Source organism: Colias croceus, chromosome 1 (genome assembly GCF_905220415.1).
Source record: "Colias croceus chromosome 1, ilColCroc2.1".
In the NCBI taxonomy this organism is placed as follows: Eukaryota; Metazoa; Arthropoda; class Insecta; order Lepidoptera; family Pieridae; genus Colias; species Colias croceus.
Window position 1 is genome coordinate 6,604,448 of NC_059537.1, and position 19,016 is coordinate 6,623,463.

At 33.1% G+C, this 19,016-nt stretch overlaps 2 protein-coding genes across 3 annotated transcripts in view; one reads left to right on the forward strand and one right to left on the reverse strand.

The window, feature by feature from the left end:
• LOC123697447 (agrin-like) overlaps window positions 1-19,016 on the reverse strand; it is a 126,008-nt gene that overhangs the window by 32,994 nt on the left and 73,998 nt on the right. The window contains exons 1-3 of one of the 2 annotated variants that reach the window (XM_045643969.1): window positions 15,200-15,303; window positions 9,123-9,947; window positions 1,873-1,908 (exon numbers count right to left, since the gene is read on the reverse strand). In XM_045643969.1, coding sequence (XP_045499925.1) covers window positions 1,873-1,908; window positions 9,123-9,909 — 823 coding nt within the window. In that variant the 5' untranslated portion in view covers window positions 9,910-9,947; window positions 15,200-15,303. Of the gene's footprint in view, window positions 1-1,872; window positions 1,909-9,122; window positions 9,948-15,199; window positions 15,304-19,016 lie in introns of those variants that run through there. The other variant, XM_045643977.1, reaches the window with a different exon arrangement.
• The window catches only part of LOC123697483 (4-coumarate--CoA ligase 1-like), an 83,480-nt gene continuing 68,179 nt past the window's right edge, over window positions 3,716-19,016 (forward strand). The window contains exon 1 of the mRNA XM_045644016.1: window positions 3,716-4,202. The gene's annotated coding sequence lies outside the window, so the exon portion shown is untranslated. The remainder of the gene's footprint in view (window positions 4,203-19,016) is intronic.

Sequence of the window (19,016 nt, forward strand, 5' to 3'; positions counted from 1 at the left end):
GGTTACAATAATAAAAAATAATAAAAAAGCACAAAGGGCGGCCTTTTGGCGGAATTTTCATTCTATAATAGTTAAAGAATTTTTTGGGATACATCCGAAGTTTATTGTATTTCTGACTAGCTTTCCACCCGCGGCATCACCCGCGCAGTCAAAGAAAAACCCGCATAGTTCCCGATTTCCGGGATAAAACCGATCCTATGTCCTTTCTCGGGTATCAAAATATCTCCATACCAAATTTACAGACAGACAGAGTTACTTTCGCATTTATAATATTAGTATGGATAAAAGAAACTTTTGACAATTCTATCTGCTGTAAAAGAATGAGTCCAATATAGACGAATTTTCTTTTTTTTTTCTTCTTATCCTCCGAAGTAGAGTATAAAGACAAGCAACTTGTACGAAATCCATGATGAAAGTGAGTAAGGATCACTATTAAATTATCGCTGTGCGCGCACCGTACTCTCTGCGATTTTCTACAGCGCGATTTTGAAATCGTGTCGTAAAAATTAAAATCGTGGTGCGCGCTTAGCCTTACAAAGAATTGTTATCACCATAATCATAATAGTCATTATAGTAATCAGGTCAACTCATTATCTCACTGTAAAGTATAAAAATTGTCCATTACTTTATAATGTACTGCAGAATTAAAATAAACGTATAAAATATGAAAAAGGGAAAGCCACGAACGTTTCGAATAGAGAGATGTTTAATATAATTAATCACAAGGAAATCATAACAGAGCATTTACTGAGTAATGCTAGCAAAAGCGCTCCCACAGAGTATGAACAAAGCAATTTCGCTGGAACTACGTAGTTGGCATGTCACCCACAACGAACGCTTGTGTGAGCCGCAGATAAGCTCTCCTACTTATCTGTGCCGCTGTACAAAGAACGAATATTGTTGAATGTACTAAATTTATATTTAGTCTAGCAAACGACACGTGGATCTTGTGTTCTTTACTAGTAACTAAGTCCAAGCCAAGCCTTCGCCGCAAGGCTTGCTTTGGATTTAATTTCTAATACTTAAATTGTATAAAAAATCCCAGTTAAGATATTATAGAAATTGTAAAATTAGATTATATTCCGAGTATCGTAAAGAATTATTATACACTAGATTTATGCCCGCGGCTTCGCCCGCGTTTGCAAAGAAAAACCCGCATAGTTCCCGTTCCCGTGGGATTTCTGGGATAAAAACTATCCTATGTGTTAATCCAAGTTACCCTCTATATGTGTGCTTAATTTCATTGTAATCGGTTTAGTAGTTTTTACGTGAAAGAGTAACAAACATCCATACATCCATACAAACTTTCGCATTTATAATATAAGTAGGATTTTAAAGAAAAGAAAAAAAAATGACCATGAGGTGGGATTCGAACCCGAGTCTTTCCACCAATCCTGACCAATTCGGCCACCCGTGATCCCGCCAGAGCAATCGAATTTATTCTACTCTTTCATTTTATGTGTCTTGGACACACCGCGCCAACATGTGATTATTGTTTACATTAGTTGAAAATGTTATAAGGATCTCTAAACATAATACAAAATACAGACCGTGAAAATTAAAAGAGTATAAAGAGAAAAACATAACTTATGTGTGAGATTTACCACTTCAATTAGATTCAAATATTCGTACACAAAACAGTATTAAATATATAATAGAGAAATGTTACGAGAGACCTGACAAATTGTTTATACAGTATCAGTGAAATATAATTTCATGTCTAAAAAATAATAACATTATAATCATAATTTTCTTCAGAAAGCCTTAATTTGAATAAAAGTCACACGTATAAAAAACACTTTGTCGTGTTACGAAATCAAATAACAACAATATTATTTGAGGTTATATTAAATTTGAAGCTTCTGAACATACCTTCAGGAGCCGGCGGCCGTGGCTGATAATGTAAATCTGGAACAATAAAACATTTGATATAGTCAAATTCGTATTTTCTTAACACAACAATATAATATGTTAGTTGAACTAGCAAATATAATTGGTTATTCTGAATGTCTCTAGACTTTTAATACAATGGCCAACATAGAGCGACCACTATCATCATGGTAAAGTGATGATAAAACAAATATATTAAAAATACAAAGAGCATCTCTGCCAACACTTTCTAGAACATACTTAATTATAATTATTTCGAAAACTGCTATTGAAAACTTTCTATTTCCTCGACAGTAATATAATTCAAGTCTTATTTGCACAAATATTTCACGGTCTTCAATTTAAATATTGTACAAACACGTTCAAGAAAAATAACTCGAAATGTGTATTTCGCTACACAACTGAGACTCAATATTTTGCTTTCGCGGTTTGAATTCACAAAACGGCGGTAGATATCACGAGCGAAATCGACTTACAAAAACACATTTACGTCCGAGCGGATTAATTTCGCCTTAGGTACCTCACCGAACATAACATTACGGAATGTGACACACAAAGGTACAAAGGTCGCAGCTAATGGTCCCGCAGTACGGATAAATATAAAATACAAGAGCCAAGCAAATGGTCACAAGTCGGGGTGTGCTGGGGCGGTGCGCCATATTGTTTTATTGCAAATTGGTTGGACGTATATCGCGCCTGTCCTTTACATATACGGGGCTATTAAACTACGACCGGTGCCCAGTCACGTGTTAAACGAATCCGATCGCTAGCTTATGTAAGATAGAAAACTGTGGACGATTGTTGTCCATGTTTTGTACGAATAACATTTGTCGACAAATAAATACGTACTTACGTATATATACGGCACTGTGCTGTCCTAATTAATCTAATTTATACGTTGTGAGAGCTGATTTGTTATGAAACCAATTAAGCTATTCATAATGTTATGCCCATTAATATTTATAAATTCACCAATGGCAATTAATATTCCCATTAAGATTTTAATTTCAGCACATTGTTTTGCATGTTATTTATAAAGACAATAGCGAGGTAAATTAAAATTTAACCCATATTAATATGTTTTCTTTTCATATTTTACGAACATTTACAAAATTGTTAAACTTGTATGAATATTCTACGAAACATTTAAGTGTCAAAGCCTTATTTGCTACGCGGTTGCTTTGCTACGCGACTCCAATGATTAAAACTGTTTGCGTTACCCTTACACCGTAATTTCAATCGATAGGATCAATGCTTTATTGATTTTGAAGTATTTTCTTATAGACATAATATGATTGTAAATGACAACGATAGCGAGTTCCTTATGTTAAATCCCTCACTGCAAGTATCTTCGTTTAAAACGTGTAGTTGGACTTACTAGGAATTCTGCTACCATAACCTCAGTAAAATCACAAAAATGCCTATTGCCTATTTTCATTCTTCATATTTCTTTAACGATTGTTTAAACTTTAAAGTACTACACTGTATCACTGTAGATTTATTTAAAAAAAATGAACTGTTTTGTTTTGATTAAACTTTCTGATTATAGCATCTAAATGCAATTCATAACATGTACATAATACTAATGGATTACTTTGTAGCAGCCAGTGCGATCGCGAGCTGACTGAGCTATCATGACACGTAGTATATATCTGTATTCTCTTTGTCATGACATATCATTTTATAAAAAAATCAACTACCTTCACTTAATTTTCTAAAAGTGACATGTTGATTTATTTTTTCTTAATGTGGGTAGTTGCAGAACTATCTACGTGCAGACGTAGTAGGTAACTATTTAGTGATCTGTGGTTGGTTGTTTACATTTATGACTAGTCATTGTTACGTAAATAAATTGTCCATGGTATTGTGGTGATTTGGTGAACAGAGATGAAATTTCATGATGTAGGTTATGTGAGGTTATAAACGCAGTGTCCCAATTAACGCGGAAACTTACTAGACTATCATAATAATAATCTACCAGATTAACGTAGCCAGTACCTCTGTAACGTTTGCTTTAGCAGATGATGCTAGGAAATTGCAGTGATGAAACTTAACCGTCGACGTGTCGTAATACCAAAGCCAAATCGAATACTGTGGAACATAAAATTAAACAGATATCGAATCGAGAACGTTTCAATCGAATAGTCGCAGATTAAGTTCGGTAGGAACGCAACAGGAAAGTGGAGTGGAATCGATTCACACAACGAATCGAGCAGAGGCGGCCGTTATAGCGCCGCAACAAATTGAAATTGATATCATCGCTGGGCAGCAGCCGGATATTACGGGTGTCAAGCGCAATCACGCACTGGCAGGTACGATCTAAGTATACTCTTTATCTTATCTATGTTTAAGGTAAATTGAATCTCTTCTAAATTCCCGAAATGGTACGTAAAATTGATAGCTGTCGGGCAAAATAATATAACAAAGCGAAAGGTTGGGTAAAGTAAAGCTTTATATTTGCAGGACCTTGTCTTTTATGTTAAGAGCGATTTGTTTATGTGATAACGTTAATCAAAATTTTACTTTTAATTGTAAAAACTAAAAATGTTAACATTTCAGAAGTAAAGACTATTGAATTTTAATTAAAACACAGTCAGATACAACTTCCAAAGACGGCATACATACCTACTTATTAGAACCAACCTTTATGGGGCTATTTTAAAACTACGAAGGGACTCGTAATTACATGGCTATATTCCTTGATAAACTCTTCTAATCTCTTATCCAAATCCCCAAAACGATTTAAACTTAACCGCATAACTGTGAATACCTATGGCATATTCCTTTCGAAAATTTCTAAGTATATGTGTTTTACCTTCCTATCACATGAAACGGTGGCTTGATATACTTATTTAATATGTATTGCTGATTATGATCTTATCATGGAAAAATTTAAAGAAATTTTAGTGAGTGGTGATGTTTTGTTTGAACAAGCACGAAATTCAGTTTCTTCTATAGTTTTACAAACATTGACCAATACTTCGATCACTTTTGCTAATGCTATAGTAAACTCTTACAAAGTGAGTTGAAACGTTTCCATTAACTGTAAAACAACATTCGAAAACATGTGTATGTAAGAAAACCGTCCCATTTACTTAGCACGTGATATTTTTTTGACAAAGTGTAGCATATTATATTGTTCTAGAGTAATAAAGTTATACTTAAAGTTTATCCTCCATACTCCGAGATCTCTGAGAAATAATAAAGGTTGGTTATAGGTAAAGATCTTATTTTATATACCTAGGATAAATACATTTTTATATTATATTGAACTTATGTTATATGGCTCACGGCTATTTTTTAACCGACTCCAAAAAAAGGAGGAGATTATCAATTCGGCCGGTATGTTTTTTTTTTTCTTTTATGTATGTACACCGATTACTCCGAGGTTTCTGAACCGATTTACGTGATTCTTTTTTTGTTCGATGCGGGATGGTGTCGAATTGGTCCCATAAAAATTTTATTCGGATAGGCCCAGTAGTTTTTTATTTTATGAGCATTTTTGTCCGTATTTGCAAATGTTGCAAGTGCAAGTTTGAAGTCGGTTGTTTTTAACGCAGTTGTATAGACTTGTATGAAATCAGTCTGTCTTGTACTGTTAATTTCCGTGGGATTTGCCGATATATATTTTCGTCTTTGAAGTATAACGACATTGTTAACATAATTTGCGAATAAAATATTAAAAATAAGACAGCCATATAAAACATATTTTAAGTAGGTACACGTGTAAAACATGAGGCGTGTTTTAAACATAAATAATTAAAAACAAATAGGTACATTACAACGCAACAAATATATAATTCAAAAGGTTATGAAGCCAAAAGCCTATTCCTGATATTTAATGCGACCAGCGACATACTAAAGTTCTTTTTATTTATTCCTTGACAAGATCATGATCACAAACCTACTGTTACATAGTGAAATATCTGAGGTTTACTCAAAAATCAAATTCTAATCAATTGAAAGTTGAGGTGAAAATTTGTATGGAGAACAATTTTCACAATATGACGGGCACGGGAGCGAACAAATGCGGTGTCATCTTATTATGATTATTATAATAATTTTGTAAGAAATAAGAATATATCATATTCAAAATTGGGAATATTCTCCAATCGATTCTTGTTTGGCTTTCTTTCAACTGTAGACCTTACATTCAACTCAAACTCAAACTCAAACATTTATTTATTCAATTAGACTTCTTCGAGAAGCACTTTTGAACCGTCAATACATATTTTTAACATTTACCACCGATTCGGAAAGCAGTATCTATGGAGAAGAATCGGCAAGAAACTCCATAGTTGCTCTTTTAAATAATTTCAGTATTACAATTTAATTTTACAAAATATGTAAGTAACTGTACGTATATATCATAATATGCCAAAGAACTGTCCTGTGGTTTTTACGCGACAACCCTCCTTGGGTTTTATCTTCCATATATTCCTTAATGCTGTAATAGGCTCTCTGAACTAATACGTTTTTTACATAATTTTTAAATTTAGCACTACTAAACTCTTTAATACTATGAGGAATTCTGTTGTAAAAAAGTATACCTTGGCCCATAAATGAATTTTTAACTTTAGCTAACCGGTAAAATGGCATTTCAATTTTATTTCGGTTCCTTGTGCCATAACGGTGTCTATCTCCTACTCTTGTGTGTAAGTCTGCGTTTTTGTGTACATATAAAATATTATTAAATATATACTGTGATGGTACTGTGAGGATACCAGTATTCTTAAAGAGATCTCTTAGTGAGTCCCTAGCACGTAAATTATATATAGAGCGTATGGCTCTTTTCTGTAATATAAATATAGTTTCTATATCTGCAGCCCTGCCCCATAGCAGAATTCCATAGGACATAATGCTATGAAAGTAGCTAAAATAAACCAATCTAGCCGTGTCTTCATCGGTGAGATGCCTTATTCTTCGAACTGCATATGCAGCTGAACTAAGCTTAGCAGCGGTGGTGGCATCGGATTTACTCGTTTTCTACTCCAATATAATTTCTATAAGGCAGGAAATTAAGGCATTATACACCTCCTCGAATTTTATAACTATGATTATAGCGTCCTTCAAATGAATGCCTTATTGGTTTTATTCTGGGTATAATAACGGTGTATAAATCACTCCTTTCGTCATATTTCTTTCGGGCATTGTATCGTCGGGGGCTACCGTACCGTATTCTTTTTTAATGTTATAATATGCGTGCTAAGCAGCAGTTATTCAAGTTCACTATCGTTGTATGAATTATAGCTTCATACTCAATTATTTTATTGTGTAGGACACTGGCGTAGCAATGCGCGTGATTTATGTGACTTTGCTTTTTGATCACCCGTGGGGCAATATAATTTGGCGGCTCTTTAAAACCGATTAATTTTATTAATGAGCAAATATATTATCGACTTCGCGAAATATATGGAAAATTATTTTAATTAACTACGCGCGTGAATGCTTTATGCAATTATATTAGTGATCTATTAATTGCAGGTCAACTAGATAGGTATTATTATTTTCATACGAAGCATCAGAAATGAAGAGAAGAACGTATCGAATTAAAATTAAGTACTTTTTAAGTAGAAAAAACATACGTAAGCAGAAAACTAACAAAATATTACAGTTATCATTTCTATTTCCTATTTCAGTTCTCATTTAGCTACCCTTAAACCACCATCCACTTGAAGCTACACACAGTTCATTGACCGGCGTAAAGGCTCAACGTCATTCCGTTTATATCTCTACAATGTACGCATGTCCATAATAGTTCGCACAAAATATAAAACTAATATCTTGTACATTACACAAGAATGTTGTGCTCAAACAGCGTGAAAATTAATCGTTCGATTAACCATTCGCGCCCGGCTCTCGCAGCTAAGCCGAACGTGACTCGTGAATCAGTGCCCGAACGACGCCGGTGGAAATTAATTCTCTGAACAAAAAAAAAACGAAATTCGAACAAACCGTTTCGACTTTTCGATGGCGTATTGAATAGAGTTCGAAATAGGTACTTTTTACACTTTATTCCAGTTATACAATAGTGATTACAACTCGTGCGTCGTTTGACCAAAATTCTGTCTCTGATATTGCCTCTGTTACTGCAAACACGCAGTTTTACTTGTAATTTCATTATTGAGTGTTTTCATTCGATTTTTGTGTATAGTTTTATCAGTTAAAACTGACTCAATTTATTATCCGAACACAAACGCAAACACTGCTCTTGTTAATACACAATAGAACCTAAAACAACATTTTTGCCAATCCTCAATAATTGAATATTATGTTTAATATATACTTTCAATATTATACCACATTACAATAATTGATTTCACATTTCAATTAAAAAAGGAAATCTAATATTTAAAGTACCACAATTTATTTGCATTTGAATATTAATCCGATGCCTTAATTCTGTTACTTTCATTGGAATTTTAAAATCGTCTACGTGGCGTTCGAAGTGGCACTAAAATAAATGTTCTGTCAGAGAGAAAAACGAGCGGAACCTACCGCCCGCACCCACCCCATACTTGTTCACCTTACTATTTCATTTCTACTGATTCTACTTTAAATTACAGGTAAAATGTCATACGCAGATGTAATAAAAATTACGGAACAAGGAACTTTTCTTTTACTCGTTGGTTGTTTTTCTTTTGAATGAACGGATGGAAAATGTTGATTTTGGTACAGATTTAAAGCTTTTTACAATAAATCTTAACGTGCATACTAGATTAGAGTAATTAGATATGCGTTAAATTACAGCCTTTTGCTTTTTTTAAATTCTAAATATTGATATAAAAATTTGAATGAAAAATTGATGTGTAAAGCTCTAAACCAAGAACGAGAAAATTAAGTAAAGGTTAAGTTACACAGGTTTTATATGTATATAAATATTATTTTTAGGCTATAAAGGAATAATCATTATGATGGTAATAATGTTCATTTATTAAATCTTAGTTATGAAAGTATAATTTTCATCCAATAAAAAAAATCAGTACCTACTTCTGAAAGTAATTTATAAGACGTTGTCTGTATGCGTATCCAAAATTATGAATGTTATTGAAACACGTTACTTATTTGTTCGAGTCCAATAAAACTAGCAAATAAAATATGTTCTAAGTATGTCCGATATTCAATATTTACAAACTTCATAAATTGCTAATATCAATATGTGCTACGTAAATAGCAATATGATAAAACCTTATTTCTAATGACCTATATAAATCTGCATAAGTAATACTTACAATTATTTGTTAATAGAAACCCTGTAGAAACTCCCAACAGAACTAGAAAAAATAACAGCAGCAACACAATAAGTGCTGGTCTACAGTAATGTATCCAGCAATAGTCCTCCGAGTTCGCAACTTGAACGTTCGACGACCACACACAACACTTTCCACAAGCCGAGTTTGTCGTACTCGCTGATCTCACAACAGCACTGTTTCCTTGTTGATTCACTATCACACCCTGCACCGGAGCATTGCTCGTCTGGCCGTACACCGCGTTCTTTTCAGACAGCCGCCCGAAACCTGAACTGTCATCATCCTGAGAAGTGCCATAAACGCCGTATGATGCAACCATATCGACGCCCGATAAAGATCGCGTAGTAGCTGCGTTGCCACCGTTTTGTACCTCATTATTGTCAGAACTAGGCCAGCACTCGCACGAACATCGATTTTCTTTTCTTCTGCGTGCTTGAGTCGCTTCTGATCTTATAATTTGTGCGTCGCTTTTCTTTTCCTCTTCCTTTTTAACCTTAATCTCCTGTGGCACGATCTCATTGTTGGGGGAGTAAGTCGGTTGAATATTTTTGTGATTTTCTATGTACCAATGTCTTTCCTCAGCTCTGAGGGTGGTATCGTTATTGCCTTCGTAGACATCTGCATAATTTGAAAGAGGATGTGATGACGGGCTGTAGACGGGGACTGGAGCGAGCTGATTGTAACCGCGGTCGTACTGGGGCGGTCGACTATTCGTCGCATAGTATGTGGTGGATACAGGCGCGGTGTAGTCGTAGCCCGGCCTGTTCATCTTCAGTCCTTATTGGCCTCATTGGAATTTACTTTAAACTAAAATATTATTACAATATAATAACGTTCTAACAATCTCCAATCTCGTTACTATAATGCTATCCAGTTACAAAGGATATTTTAATCATATCGCGAACAAGTAGGAACAAATTGGTTTATAAGCAAAGTAATAAATAGCGCCGAACCGAAAGGTGAGTTAACTTTGTAGACAAACTTCGCTGATTTTGTTATGTGTTACACTTGGAGTCAGAAAGTTATAGAGTAGAATATACACCTGTTTATCTCAATTACCTCTCTTGTTTTACGTTGGTGTTTATCTTTTGTGTTAAGACAAGCGCCCGATGTTCCTGGTTCCGGATAACGCAGACAAAGAAGTAGCAACGTGAGTAAATAGGATTTATTTAGTGAATTAGTTTTATTTATCTGATTCCGTAACGTTAAAGTTTAACATAAGGTCTATAGATTTTGTAACAGTACGAATGGTATTTTTTAATTACCTAATTAAAATAATATATTTTTAATTAATAGTATTACGTTTATAATGATAGTGATATCATCTATTTGGTTGCGCTATTAGTCATATATTTCAAAATATTTCACCTCATGAGTGTGTATAGGTACAATCATTTAACAAAACTTTATTAATTAACTCGAAAAGTTTTATCTACTTAGTTTGAACATTGTGAAAGTTTTCTACTAATCCGTATTCCCAATTTTCCTAATTAAAATCTCCTTAATGAGACTCGACACAGATTAAAAGTGCCTTAGGATAAATTACATTAAATCCCTGAGAAAAATATGCCTAAATTGTTTATTTTGGAGATGTAACGTAAATACCAATTAAAATAATTGTTTTCACCAATCGATACTGTAGATTGTAGTACATTCGGCAAATAAAAAGGATCTTAATTATTCACAGAGTATTATATTTTCCTTACGTCTAAAACGAAGTTCTTTCTTTGATTATGAAATTTTATCGATGAGAAATTTGTTGATTTCTTAAATATTTTTATATAAAAATCCTATTAATTTCAGTTCAATTAATAATAATTATTACAGATTATAATTTTATTCCACCATAATACAAGTATGTAATATATACTACATATTAAATATAGCAGTATTATATCTATGCCTTATTTTTAATAACATGAGAGAATATCGAACTTTATCTAACAAAGCTTACTCCAAACTACTTTGAAGTTAGGAATAGAATTTCATCTTATGATACTATTTTGCCAAACTCCAATCTGAATGAGACCTTAAGTACTTAGGGACTAAGCTTAGACTTGTTTAAACATATATTCTCCAACCAGTGAAAACTTTACCAAGTTTTGGTGTCTTTTTTCGACGTCCATTCTATTGAACTATTATCTGAAGTAGTTAGTTTTGAAGTTTTTAGACAAACTACACAGGCCCTTTCACAATATAAAAATTAAATTCGTATTGACTTCTATAGCACTTTTTCTTGTCATTGATTTTGAGCCAAACATTCAAAGATTATCAAAGCTGTTGTTATCTTAAAAAAATACATTCGTTTAAATTTTAGTTTTTACAACGGTAAATAGTAAAGTATAAGGAATTATTGGCATTTATATATATTTAACTAATATTATTATTTTCTATCAAGTTCTTTAAGTATAGGTACAACATTTTGTGTGTATTTAAGACGTACATACATACATCATTCAAACAAAATCCGTAGCAGATAAATCAAGTGAATATCTTTTAAGAATAAAATGTTATAAGATTTGAAACTGCATACAATACGAACATACGTTGAAAAAAAGTAGTATGTTATTTTAATGTTAATACAACAATATACGTTATAACCGATTGTGATCATCGAAACAAAATCTTAATTTAATAATTTGTTTATAAACAACACACTCGTACAAAAATGTTTAATTTTCACGGGAAATGTTCGAAAATATTAAGTAACAGCTTATACTCGTATAGACTATAGTGGACGTCAGGGATATAGGAATTGGGTCACTCTGTTTGGTGGCCGAGGATAAGCCATGCTATAACTATGAAATAATTTAATGAATTACCTCGCTTATAACACGGCTATGGATAAAACACATTGTTTATGTTTTACTTTACTGACAACAATAAGGGCTCTGTGATTATTTTTTACAAAATCTAAGATTTGTCTCGTAGTTTATAGAATACTAGCTGTCCCGGCAAACGTTGTTCTGTCTTACTCATGTCACTTGGGGGAATGAAATATAGATGTTAGCCGATTCTCAGACCTACTCGATATGCACAGAAAATTTCACGAGAATCGGTCCAGCCGTTTTGGAGGAGTATGGTAACTAACATTATGACATGAGAATTGTATATATTAGATAGTACCTATATTTCAGTTAAAATCCATTTCGTATGTAACCGAATATACACATAATAAATTCACAAGTTTGTAGTAAAATCCGTTAAACGGATTTAAAGCGCAATCAATTCATTATAATTTAACGCCGCGTTTCGAACACTTTATAGCAAGCGTGTTTCATTCATATTTAACGCATATTGATTTAAAATTCATGTCATGAAAAGAAACGTTTGTACGAGATTTTTTAAAAGGTAAATAAGCCTGATAGATAATAATCAGTGTATTTTAAATATATATACAATTGTATGATGACAAGACGCTAACAATTTTATCGCCGAACCCAGAATCAAGCGTCAAGCAAAAAGGCTAACGAGAAGGTTGTATGCTAAACCACGTAGGTGTACAATCGAAAATCTTTACCCTCAGCTTTAGTCAGCAGTATTAATACGAGGGTTCTGCCGTTCTGAAGTAGGCGACATTAAGTCAATAAACCGGCGACAAAACGCGACGCTCAGCAGTTCCCTGCTACAACGAAACGGTTCGGTCACATGTGTTAGAACTACCGACACCTGGACGTGAAATGTATGCAAATAGCTGAAACATTTAAATAACCCGCCTTCGTATGGAGCCTATACCAGTGTATTTAATGGTTGGAAACGTGTAATTTTGTAGTTTGCAGCATTTAGGACCACTTTAAATCGTTCGTGAATAATTAATTTCATCCGTTATGTGTACGGTGTTGCAGTACAACTATTGCAATATTTTAGCCGTGCAATAAACGTGAATGGAACTGAATAAAACAATAAAAATTGTTCGCTACCAATAATTATAATGGAAACCTCAGTGATTGTTTTGACAGTTCAAATCCTTAATACCTTTTTATAAAGAAACATCGGCCAATAGCAACGGTAATAATAATCAAGGCTTTTCTTTAAGACAAAGCCTTTATTATTATTTGTGACGATTTTTTAATAGTCCATCAATTTTCGAATCATAAAATCTATAATGAGCAAATAATGAGTATTTTCTTGAAAAGGAGCATTGTCAATCATTGTGAAAAGAATAATATTGTATTTGAGCGAATAATAAATATATTGTTTCATGTTTAAGCGTCACGAATTATTTTGTAGAGATTCTCATAAATTATAAAATTCAGTGAAACATGTGGACAACTCATCACTAAGTACCTTCATATGTAAATAATATTATGTAAGTACTTAGTAAAAAGTAAAAGTAAAGTATATCCATTAGTCCGATGTGTATGATTTTAATAGGTAGGTAGATGAGTTTAGAATTAATCTATATATAAATGAAACCCATTTCGCGTTGTCACGGCATCACGTGTGAACGGCTGAACCGATTTCGATAATTATTTTTTTTAATATTTGTGGAAGGCCAAGGATGGCTCTTATGTAGAGAAAGCGTAAATATGTACCACGGGCGAAGCCGGGGCGAAGCCGGGGCGACCCCTAGTGTCTTTATAATAACTGAAGGTAATGCCATAGTTTATATATTTAACAAATCCGAAAGTAAAAGGAATTATTATAATATGTATATTCATTGATTAGCTCTACCTTCCTTTCGTGTTTCATGTTGTGCTAATAATGTATTCCAAATAGCTCATTGCCAACATGAATATTATTTACTGTTTAACATAATATCTAGAATTAAGTTGGTCTAACAAACTACTTCTTTTTTGTTCCACAATATTAAAAAAAAATGTTTTAGCTGTAAAACTAATTATAAACTTTATAAGTTTTTGAATAGATTTTTTAAAGCCAATAATTTATCATCAAACTCGTCATAATTCACAGGATAATATTCTATACAATGCCAAAGAAATAATAAAGCTGGTGAGCAACAATAAACAAGGTTTTTCTTGACAAAACAACATTGACGTGTTGAAAGCAATTAGCAATGGGGGTAACGAACGGAATATACAGAAATTAATTAAAAACAAACCGAATAATGAATTTGCCACCCGCAATAAAATATTACGACTCGAATAGAAACTAGAGGTCTAATTGGATATGAAACTTTGTTATGAAACAAAACTTTTCGTGAAATGTACAAAGTATTGTTTTAAACAATAACGCATGTTAACTTTATTTTATTTTCTCTCGTGAGTTTAAGATTTTATGGAGGTATTGCTTGATAGAATATTATTATTATAATGACGGAATATTAATAAATAAATACTGATATGAAGAACAATAATGTTGAATGAACATCCTATGCGAAAACAAACTACTTAATTTTATTTCTTGTTGTATAAAAAAAAACTCAATAATTTTAACAAGAAACTTCGCTTATGTATGTTTGAGTTTTTTTTACATTATTATTTTAATATAACTTATAAGCTTAAGAGGAAAAACGTTGATTAAGGTTAATCACGGATTAAAATTGCCAATAAGTAGTTTCTTAGTATTTTGTAGCGTGCACTATTTTCACTCATAAATTATAAAACTCCACGAACGTAATCTGATTAAAATAAACTCGATATTTCATTAATCAAGCGTATTGAGGACTGTTAAAGCATCCTTATGAAAATAAATCAGACGCGTAAAAATGGTTCACTTATTTAATTAAAAGGCACGCTACACGAATTAATTTTAATCCGCGTTCGTCTACCTACAACTACATTTCCATTACTATTTTTATATAAAAAGCAGTAGCGTTTCTTGGAATATGTAGGTAATTGTATTTTTTGTTTGTTTGTCCATACTTCATTTATAATTCATTAAGTGTAAATAATAATAAACTAAAAAAACTTTTTAAACAAAATAATATTAATACCACAACAATCTTTAAACTACATTTTAAACATGTCAATGGATAGCATTATAGTATCTAGATTTGAGATATTCACCACGTATTTTGCACGTGTAAAACTCATGATCTAGTATGTTTTAATCATCGTAAGTGTGAAGCAGATCGACCAATGCACGTATACACGCACCGGCACATACATAATATTAAAACACATCCACGCGGAACACTGAACGCATCTCATTCTGGTGCGATATCACGGTTATCATTATGGAAGGTGAACGGAGATCGTGTACAGTCATAGACACGCCGCGGAACGCACTCGCAGGGTTGGACCGACGTTACGTCGCCGAAGCGCGGCGCGGACTGCCTGCCGTATCCCTACAGCCCCCGCCCGCCCACCGCTCTGTCACCGCCACTTGCCCAAATCCAGACCAGTTTTCATTAATGTTGTTATCGGTGTAAAGTTCGGCCAAGTCAAACTTACAATCTACAGCTTCAATTAACTGTCCGTAAAATAACACTAAACAAGCGAATTCGCGATAACTTTTCGCCGCCGACAACATTGAAATTCTATTACGCTTTATTCCATTATATCGACGTTTTGTAAGCGATTATTAAGAATCGTTTCAATATCAAAGCTAGCCAATCATGACATTGTACGTGGTAAATGATTTGTGAACTAATTTAAGTTGGCGAACAATGTTAGTACAAGCTCTATTGTTCCTTTATCGATGGCTCTCGGTATTGTCTATAAACTAAACATACATGAATATTCCACATTACAGTTAGTTATCTTATAATTGATCTGTTTACTTTAAAAGCACGTCATCCTAATCTACGTTGGTCATTGATACCTCATGGTAATGTTCTGCACTCAAAAGAGAGTTCAGAGTTTAGGATAAGCCATTAGATTTTTTTACATTTTCAATATATAATTACAATACATGGAGTATTGTAATTTTCAAAAGTAAGCACACTTTATGGTACTTAAACTAATGTACTGACGATTTCTTTATAACAGCACGCCTTCCGATATCGCTCTATGACTATATTAAAAGTTGTGAAAACTCTAAAACTGGAGCACCGCAAATAAACAGTCTATAACAGTAAAGCTGTAACACTACATAGTATAAAACAAAGTCGCTTTCTCTGTCCCTATGTCCCTTTGTATGCTTAAATCTTTAAAACTACGCAACGGATTTTGATGCGGTTTTTTTAATAGATAGAGTGATTCAAGAGAAAGGTTTTAGTATATAATTTATTAGGTTTTAGACAAAGCGGGCGAAGCCGCGGGTGGCAAGCTAGTAATATATAACCATCTTAACATTTTTCACAAAAGCAATTTACAGCCTATTCCTGTATCTATGTAAACGCATGAACATAGTTACGTAATAAGACGAAGCATTATTATATTTCTGAGACGCTTGTACGTTTTCTTCATTCCTCATTAATTATAATACGTTGTAACGAGTAATTAACGCCTAAATAATAAATAATCTCACGTTGTAGATGCTAACAGATATTTCAAAGTCTCTACATTTTAGCAGATATTCCAAGAAATTATCTTACACAACATGTAAAATAACTAAACATTAGAAACTATGCTAACAACGTTAAGTTACTAGCTGGTATGAAAATAAAAAATAAAATTTGTCATTCTTACATCAGTTTCCAACACCGATCGCCCCAGTACCGAATCCGTGCGATGCGCAACAATAATTGATTTTTCTTTTTGCTTGAAAAACTGTAAAAGGATGTTGAGGGACAAACCGAGAGGAAAGTTCCACGCAAACGCGAACGTTACTTATCTGCCGCCGCCGAGCTGACAGCTGCAGATGAAAAATTGAAATTGTGTGAGATAAAACTACCTAACTGCCGCTGCAACGCCGCGCGAACAATGTGATGACAAGAACGTAATAATTTCAACTTGTGTACCGAATGCATATTGTGATTTTTGTGACACTTGCATTGCGCAAACATTTGCATCTTTTATTAAAACACCGGAAGGTCCCATTGAATATGCAATCCAAGCTTAGTTACAATTTATCATAAAGTTATAGCAGCAATTCACGCTTCTTAACTCTTAATATAAATTATAGTGTTGTAGTTTTATTTTTAATCTTAATCTTTTGACAATATTTCCCTTACATAAGTACATTTTACTGAAATTGAATGTCAGTCGAAATTAAAAGTACGGTAGTCATTTTTCGATTAAAATCCTCGCGATGTTCTACGAAGGAAAGAGGATCATTGGCTTAAATCCAACAAGAAATGTTTATTTTGTATAACGTAGTTTGTTTCATGATAATAAGTTCAAGAGGTAGGCGAAGCTTGCACTCTAAATATAGATAAACGCTTTGTAGAACGAGAAGAGTAAAACGAAAGCCTGGGATAATAGAATGATGTTCATTTTAACTTTATAATTCAAACAATTTCAAGTAATTATAATTATCCGTCTCAGAGAAAAGTAGACGGATATATAAGTGGATGATAGAGTAAGATCAATTTAAAACCATTAATATAAGCCACTCTATATGCATGAATACATAAATATTTATCAGATTAAAACATTGAGTTAATATTTACTTCGTACGTAGTACATAATATTAACTCAATGGATTAAAACTTGATCATACTTAAAATTTGCCGAATATGCAAACTACTTTTTACATAAAATATGTAACGTTCTTTAAGCGTGAAATTTATCGTCCGTCAAAAATCCGCATAGCACCAAGTGAGCATTTCATTTTTATACGAACTCATATCCATTGAATGTATTTACGATAGGAGAGCGGACAATATGGAAATTCACGACCTTATCCCGATCCTATATCAATTGAGCGAGACCTGTAACTGTTCCTAGTGACAACAGCACTCGGTACAAACATGCAATAATAACGAAACTGTTCAAAAGTGTCAACTTGATTTCTTCCCTCCTGCGCTTCTATTTACGAGGCAGGCGTTACAAAAATCTTGCGTAAATCAAAGTCATAAATTCTCCTATCGTGAATGAACATTTCTCTTTCGCACGGACGTCTACAACAGTTGAATGGATAACGTCGACCCACCCTCATAGGATCACCTCTACCAAGTCATTTGCTTTTGTTCGCGGGGCAATTAATAACAGACAGAAGGGCGTTTTCGAACCGCAGGCGCCAATGCTATATCAGTAATGATCTAACGAGGTTTCGCAGGCAACACAGATTTCGAACTATCGATCAAAGTCTTAGAAATAGAGCCACTTTTGAATCGACAGCTCCCAATAGCTAATTTAATGTAGTTACAACTTAGCTTCTAAACTATTTCATAAAATGTTCGTGTTTCAGTATTGCATGGAAATACTTATTTTTCCTACATAAGTGAGATGGGTTAAATCACTAAATCGCACAAAAAAATATGTTAAACGATATAAATATTGTTTTACAATTAATGATATTCCAAAAGTACAGTATCTTTGGAATATTACGGCAATCAATGATTAAATAAATATCTACTTTTATACACATTAACAAAAAATAGCAAGAATGTAATCCAACTGAAATCGAAATAGCTAATTACTAAATGGCGTGTTCTTTACGCTACAGCCGTGCAATTTTATTAAAGTAATAGGTCAGCTAAGGCGTATATTATATTGAAACGTAATATATTTGTGTTATTACTCTTGTGAAAATAGAATTAATATAGCCTCTATATAACTCGAGTGCACTTTGTACCATAACTACAAAACATATTTAAATATTAAGTAACGTTCAGTATTTGGTATTTATAAGGTATTATTATTTATCGTAAATATAAATTTGTAATGCATGATGGTAAATAAATTATTTTTACTTCTTTACAGTTCCTCCATCCTCCAAAACTACATCGCAATTTCAATGTCTTATTAGAAATTAAAACTACAGTAATTATTAAAATGACGGTCTGTTATCCCTAGATAAGTAAGAAGTTTTTATAAGGCACGAGACAAATTAAAAGTGATATTTTTTAACGAAATGGTCCAATGG